Source organism: Arachis ipaensis, chromosome B07 (assembly GCF_000816755.2).
Source record: "Arachis ipaensis cultivar K30076 chromosome B07, Araip1.1, whole genome shotgun sequence".
NCBI classification, from domain to species: Eukaryota; Viridiplantae; Streptophyta; class Magnoliopsida; order Fabales; family Fabaceae; genus Arachis; species Arachis ipaensis.
In genome coordinates, this window is record NC_029791.2 from 2,779,085 (window position 1) to 2,786,581 (window position 7,497).

The following is a 7,497-nucleotide window of genomic DNA, read 5'->3' on the forward strand; positions in this document are numbered from 1 at the left end:
AACCTCTTCAGAAAGGGGAGAGGGAGAAGGAAATTAAATCACCATATGTTAAAATATCAGGCCAAAAAACAAGGTATAAATTTGTGAGTCTGAACATTAAACTTTTGTAAATGAGATTTGTAATTTATATTCTTTGTTTTCAGCTATGACTGCGCTGTGTACGTTATGAAGTGGATGGAGATAATTGAGCCGGAAAACATCAAAAAGGGGAAGTATCAATGGGATAATTGGCCACATGTAACTGTCTTTAAAACCATATAACTCTGTATTACTTTACTGAATTAATATTGCTGTTTAAACAGAATATACTTTTTTATTGTAGGAGGAGGTGGACCACTATAGAGTGGAATACGCATCCCGGATACTATTCAGTGAGATGAATACACAGAGAGATCGGGCAATTAGAGAGAGTAGTGCTATAAGGCTATCGAAGCCATCCTCTATATTATTAAGTCCATTTTGTCAGATTAATTCTAGTTAGATATACGCGCGATGTTATATAGCGCGTGTAATCAACGTACCTGAAGCAGCGCGTATTTTGATCTTATTGTTTAATGAACTTGTATGGCATACAAGCCATTAGGGCTTGTATGCAGAGCTTTTCCGTTATAGATACTAAGAGAATCGTAATAATAAAGACATAATCTCCTATAATAAATTTTCAGATATACTAAATAATACTAATTGATCCTAATTGATTCTAATTATATTCTAACACTTTTCTCATCTAGTTTTTGTTGTTCGGAACTGTGATTATTTGTTAATGATCTTTTCTTTTTTCACAGGCTACTAGGCATGCAGAAATGGAAGCAGTGGACGTGCTTTTAGAGCAGTGGCAGAAAAATGGATTATCAATGTCTGAGGTTGCTGAAAAGTTCTCAAACTGCACCCTTTATGTTACCTGTGAACCATGCATAATGTGTGCTTCTGCTTTGTCCATTTTAGGTAGGTAGGTAGGTATGTTCCCTTAACTGTTTCCTCACCCATTTGTTTGAACTTTGTGAGTTGTATTCAGGTATAAAGGAAGTGTTTTATGGGTGCTCAAATGATAAATTTGGAGGTTGTGGATCAATATTGTCATTGCATCAAAGTAGCACTGACTCACCCAACAAGTATGCTTTCCCAAAATCAATTATTTTCATTTTTTGTTGTGTTGAACTGCAAGTCATCATTTACATTAGATTCCCCTTTTCTGATCAATAGTGAAGTTCCACTGGGAAAAGGGTTTAAATGTACTGGAGGTATAATGGCATCAGAAGCGGTGCTTCTCCTGCGAACATTCTATGAACAGGGAAATCCAAATGGTTGGTTTCTTCTAAGTTTGACCATGTATTTGGAACTCTTTTTTTTTGTCAGTTGTTTTATTTTTTTATAACTTTTCTTAATGTTATTCTCAGCTCCGAAGCCCCATAGGCCTGTAGCAGTAGCTTCTTACAAGAATGAACTTGAACTTGTACATCAATAGGTTGGTTTTCATTATTATTATTTTTTCATGTCACTAATATTGTGATTTATACTAGTTTCTTCTATTGTTTTAGTTCTGTCTAGTTAGTTGCTGATATGGTTGAAGCTGTCTTTCAATGTCCAGCACAAGAAGAATGCTTAAGGCTGACCAATTAGAAGAATGTCTTAAAATTTAAATTTCAGTTTTATTTAATTTGTATTTTTTATATCTTATTCGATAAAAACTCATCTAATATTTTTTTTAATAGTTAGAATTTTTCTTTACTTATCTGAATATTAACGCTTTTAAAATTATTAAAATGTAGGGCTCCCCAGAAAGCGCCCTTTGTGGGTTAGAGGCGTTAATACCAAGTTGTAAAATCAAATCCTCAAAGTTTAATTTTTGGGTTGTTTCGAAAAGGTTTCTGGTTGATGAAGTTAGAAATGTTAAAAGCTTGGTTTATCAGTAAGTCTTCTCCTTCAGCATTTGGGAAGAACGATGTAATTACAGATTTTCTGGGTACCAAAGTGGCTAAGTTATTGTTGATCACAAAGTTTTCTTACCTTTTGGTTCTCTTAACATATTGATGCGAGAATGAATAAAAATTACTACATAAAACAATTAGTTTGTGATGAAATTTAATTGTACAAGTCTAAGATGAAGGTGGCCGAGATGGAGAACCACACTTGTAGAAATACAATTATGCCGCATTTATAAATAATTTGATTATTATTAAACTTCAAAACAATTGCTTCCTCTAAACATAAAAGGTGAGGCATGAAAATTGGATTAACAATGAACATGTAGTACAATTTCTTACCCTGTTGTGTTGATGTAAACAAAAAAATTAAAAGAGAAACCAAAAAAAGTGCTATGCAACTCCGCAAAATTATTTGAACCAGCTAGGCTTTCACACTGTTGACTATGGTTGCACAACTTGCATTGGGAATTTCGAATGAGGGTACTTAGCGAAAAAGTATTTAGTACATGTCAATCTGCATAACATTGTTCATAAGATTGGTCTAAATTTAACAATATTCAATGCAAAAAATGTTAACATGCTTATTTTTTCACTACAATGATAACTTGCATCTCAGGTTGACATTGATTTTAGTAAAGAGCCAATTAGAAATGGAAAGAATGTGTACTTAAAAGATATCTGGCGTAGTACTAAAGAGGTCTCAATGTCAGAGGTATAAAGAAAAGCGAAATCATGGAAATGAATTTATATTAGGCTGCGTTTGGCGACTGTTTTAGAATCACAGGACGGCTAAAAAATTTTGATATGGAAGCAAAATGAGTGATATATTTTAATATGGTAATTTTTTGTGTTTTTTAAAATTGTGGGAGTACACAAATCGGAGGGATTTGTGTTTAAAAAGTTAAAAAAAATTCAGAGTACACAAAAATCGGACCATGCGAATTGTTTGATTTTAAAATTTTGCTTAAGAAATCGCATGGTCCGACTTGTGGTTGGACAAATATGAATTTCGGAAGCTAGAAAACGGACCCTCCGAGTTGTTTGTTGTTGTCACTTTTTTTATGAAATGGAATATCAAACGCAATTCAGATCGTCCGTTTATTGACGGAGAACTCGCACGATCCGAATTCTGTGACACCACATGACTGTGAAGCACCTGTATTCCCCATATCTAAGTCTAACACCAATTTTACTTTCATATTCAAATTAAAATATTCAAATTAAAAAGTGTGATAGGACAATATTTTTACATTTAGTGTCTCGAGAACTAAGACAGGCGCCAAACAGGCCTTAACGAATGTGATTATTAGCATTCCAAAAATATTGTTTGTTATGCACATGTTAGGCTCTTCAAACTTATGTGCTTCCTGAAATGTTCAAGAGAATGTATGAGTCTATTTCAAAACGGAATCCAATGTGGGATCAGCTTTCAATTCGGGCTGCTTCTCTCTATTCATGGGATCCAAACTTAACCTACATGCATGAGCCTCCTTATTTCAAGAATATGACAATTCTACTATGCATATACTCTTTATAGTAGGCATCATTTTAATATTAGTATTTTCTTAACCATTAATACATATTATCTTTGTCTTGTTAAACAATAATTTAAATGCATAATTAATTATTAATAATTCTATTTTTATAGGAGTGACATGAGAATGTGGTAACATAGTGGTGCAGGTGGAGCTGGTATATATAGTTTATCCGCAGCTTGATTAAGCAATGAGCTCTTTGTTCTTATGCTTCCATTTGCATGTGTATACAAATAAATACAATTTACTTTTTTTTTTTTAAATAAAATACTATGTGAATATGATGATGTCAATTCCTTGTTTATTCCATATCTAATTTCCATTTTATTAAAATGATATTTTATTTTTAGTTTGTCTCTTTTAAGTAGGGGTGGCGAAGTGGGCCGCCACACCTCTCCCCGCCAAGGCCCGTGCCATAAACAGGGCGGGCCAACTAAGATGGGTTTAAAATGCTAACCTGTCCCGTTTTATGGTGAATTGGTGGGTCCCGCTTGATTTTTTTTAAATAAAATTTATTAAAATTAATAAAAAATAATAATTAACGAATTCGACTGTTTTGCTATCCTACTTTTAAGCATTACCATAAGGCAATTAGATTTTATGTTTATATAATTTTATTAAATTACTAATAATTCATTCAACTTGATGAAGTTAAAAGTTAACTGTAGAAGTTTTATGTTGTAGTTCAAATCAAATGAATTTTCTTTCAAAAAATTGAACAATCTTTATTAAACTAATCACCATCGCCATTAAACCAAACGCTTATGTAAAAGTAACAAAAAAAGTGAAATAAAATCTGATTTATAAATTTATTTTGAAATATGATTTTATAGTTGTTACGGTGGGTAACCGGAGATTAATGGGCTGAATGGCGTTGGTTGGCCCAAACGTATGAAGGAGGTGGCTTTCGAGTGGATCCGTTACTCGGTGTCCTCCGTCCGACTTGTTCGTGTGAATGAATGGGGGGTGGTACCTGCAAAGACACTCCGATGCCTAAGTTAGCAAGAGTGTGAGCAGGTTAGAGAGTATTGGAACTTAGAGATACCTGAATGGTGTCAGTGTATTTATAGTGGGGAACCAATAACCACCGCTAAAGTAGTGCCACCTTTTTAGGTGGATAACCGTTCCCATATCTTAGGGAGGTTAAGATATGGCTCTATGAAGTGGTTAGAGAGTTTCTAGGGCAGTTACTCATTCGAATGAGTGTTATCTGCCAGATAACCCTCGTATCCGACTTATTTGGAGCAGGTCGTGTTCAGTACCGACTTCTTGGGATGAAGGCTGATACTGGGTGAGGGCCAACCCTTTAGGTTGGGCTTCTTTGCTTGGATCCTGGGCCTTTATTATTGGGCCAGGGTATGAACAGTGCCCCTACTCGAGCCCAATTTCTTTTTAAGATTTGGGTTCGAGTATTCTACTCGGGGTCGTAGCCGATTTGTAAGAGGACCGACGTGATGGTTTGAAACCGACGTGACCTTTCGTGACCTTTTGGTTCTGACAGTTACGTCTAATCATGCGTCGTGTTCGTTAGGGGTGTGCGTAGGGATTCAATAGCCTTGGTAACGGTGCATCTTCATTAATGACTGCCCCTATTTTACCATTATGCCTCTAACGTTCTTATAAATACTTTCCCTCTCTTTCATTGTTTCAATTCTGCGATCTTTCAAATTTTCCTTGCATTCGTTCGTACTGCATTCTTGTGCTTTCGAAGGCTTTTGCTTCCAACCCTTATTTCCAGATAAAGGTTAGTTCTTTAATATGCCTTTGTAGATAAATTTGATTTGCAGACTTTAGTTTCGCATCCCCCTCCCTTTAGAGACCGTGTTGGTGATTTTTCTTTTCCCCTTGTAGGTTTTGTCACCCCTTTTTTAGAAAAAGAAATGGCTTCTATAGATGCTCTCTCTCACTGGGTCGATGTCACAGTCTTAGGGGAGGAACCCTCAGTCGATTCTGAGTTTATCACCCATCTTCGTACTCGCCACAGAATTTGTTCTTCTGAGGAGGACGAGCCGAAGTATGAGTTAGTGGCCCCGGGTCCAGAACACCGGGTTTGCTTTGGGAGGGTTAATGAGGCGGCCTCCCATTTTTTCTTTATGTATGAGTGTATGATCACCCGTTTGGGTGTTTTTCTTCCTTTTTCAGACTTTGAGATGTCTGTTTTACGTCATTGCCGAGTCGCTCCTACCCAGCTTCACCCCAACTCTTGGGGTTTTTTGAAAATTTATCAATTCATCAGCCAGGCTTTAGAGTTTCCGACTTCTTTAAAGATTTTTTTCATCTTTTTCATATGACAAAACCCTTTAGTGGGCTAAACAATAAACAACAGTGGGTATCGTTCCGAGCCATACAAGGTAGGAGAATTTTCACCCTTTTTGACGAATCCTTCCACGACTTCAAAAACTATTTTTTCAAAGTGCAAGCTGTAGAGGGTCACCACTCCTTTTTCCTGGATGATAATTCTTCCCCCCGCTTTCCTTTATACTGGTTGGAGGCCTCCCCTTGTGAAAAATATGGTCTTGACGACCTGGATGATGTGGAGGCAGTCATTGTGGGGTTCCTCCGAGAAGTTTGGGGGAGTTCTCCATACTTGGACACGAAAAAGTTTCTCCAGGGGTCTCCGAATTTTATCCAGGCGCAAATAGGTAGCTTTCATTTGGTTTTCCGACTTGTCTGATTAATTCTTCCGACTTGTCTAATCTATCAATTGTTGCTTTTTTCAGAGATGGCAAAAACAAATGCCCAGGAGTCTTACCAAAGAGTTTAGGAGGCCAAGGCGAGGTCTCATGCCAGGTCTGGTGGTGCTAGGGCGGTTGCTTCTCCTCCTCCTCCTCCTCGGAACGTCGGGACTCCCTCCCAACCTATTGTGATTTCCTCTTCTGCTTCCTCTCTGCCACCCCCCTCCGTCCGACCTACTCCTGAACCAGAGAAGAGGAAGCGTAAGACCTTAGAATCTGGCGCTTCTGGTGAGGCGGACGCTCTTGCGTTCGTCCGAAAGAACATTTATCCCCATGCTCGTATGAGCATGGATGACGTTTCTGTTCGGCGCTACCTCACTGCTGTGGTTGAGGAGTGTCTCAAGACGGCGGGAGTTTGTGGCAAACTCTTAGATATATTTGAGAAGACTCCTCTCAGCTCTTTAGGGATGACCTCGAGGGTCGAGGAGCTGGAAGGCAGGCTTCGCATATATCAGGAGCACGAGAGGGAGTTGGAGGGGAAAGTCGCCAAGTTGAAGGAGGAGAGGGATAGCCTCCGGGAGAAGGAGAAGAAGTTGCAAGCCCAATACAACATGGAGGTGGATTTGAGGAAGGCAGTGCAAGCCAGCTACAACAGTTTATTTGATGATCTTGTGTCTGTAAAGAATGACTTGCTGAATGCCCGGAAGGCCTATACCGAGTTGGAGGACTCTATTGCGGATGGTGCTGATGAGGCTTGGAGGGTTTTTAAGGAGCAGGTCGGAGTCATTACTCCTGACTTGGACCTTTCTCCTTTAGACCCTGATAAGATTGTTATTGATGGTGCCATCGTGGATCCTCCTGTCCCCGTGGTGGAGTCCGAGTCCGATTTGAAGACTCGGGGGCAGAGGATCATAGAGTCCCCTCCTCGCTCTAAGGACGCTCCGAGCTCTTCTACCGCTCCTCCGACTTTCTCTCCAGCTCCTGGTCCTGGTGGTGGTGATCCTTCTACTCCTCTTGCAAAGAAGTAATTTGTTGGCTATTGGGGGTCCGGCCTGTGGGCCCCCCGTTTTTTTAAACTCTTTATATTTATTTGTTGATGTTTGAACAATTTTTGGCCTTTTAAGGCCGTAAACAAAATAGTTTTATCATACCCTTTTTTGATAAGGGTTTAATTTTAACGATTAAATAAATACCCTTTTTTTTTATAAGGGTTTTGAGTTACCTTGTGCGCGCATGCTTTTCTATTCGTAGTTCTTTTGACTTTTGATCTTTTCTGGAAAAAACCTTTTCTTTGGGCTTGTCTGCTTTTCTGAATCTTTTTAATCTTCAGGGCAGCCTTATAATCTTTTCTTAGTTTTTTCC

General features: G+C 38.3%; 1 protein-coding gene and 1 long non-coding RNA gene across 4 annotated transcripts; both read left to right on the plus strand.

Annotated features, from left to right (window-relative positions):
- Nucleotides 1–476, plus strand: LOC110264448. The gene is made up of 3 exons (XR_002350634.1): nucleotides 1–73; nucleotides 144–237; nucleotides 323–476. It is a non-coding gene; the product is annotated as an uncharacterized LOC110264448 (long non-coding RNA).
- Nucleotides 781–1,628, plus strand: LOC107608311 (tRNA-specific adenosine deaminase 2-like). Of its 3 annotated transcripts, none has more exons than XM_016310141.2 (5): nucleotides 781–945; nucleotides 1,016–1,112; nucleotides 1,204–1,304; nucleotides 1,398–1,465; nucleotides 1,589–1,628. In XM_016310141.2, the coding sequence occupies exons 1-4, from the start codon at nucleotides 804–806 to the stop codon at nucleotides 1,463–1,465; spliced, it is 408 nt and encodes a 135-aa protein (XP_016165627.1). In that variant the 5' UTR covers nucleotides 781–803; the 3' UTR covers nucleotides 1,589–1,628. The 3 variants fall into 3 exon arrangements, with proteins under 3 accessions (XP_016165627.1, XP_016165626.1, XP_016165625.1); XM_016310140.2 differs by having other exon boundaries at nucleotides 1,553–1,621; XM_016310139.2 differs by lacking the exon at nucleotides 1,589–1,628 and adding an exon at nucleotides 1,539–1,561.

Bases quoted from the DNA above. Each gene is read 5' to 3' on its own strand.
- LOC107608311 (XM_016310141.2), top strand. From the start codon at position 804: ATGGAAGCAGTGGACGTGCTTTTAGAGCAGTGGCAGAAAAATGGATTA. The intron at 946-1,015 runs GTAGGTAGGTAG...AGTTGTATTCAG, and splicing joins TTCTGCTTTGTCCATTTTAG to GTATAAAGGAAGTGTTTTAT. The intron at 1,113-1,203 runs GTATGCTTTCCC...TCTGATCAATAG, and splicing joins AGCACTGACTCACCCAACAA to TGAAGTTCCACTGGGAAAAG.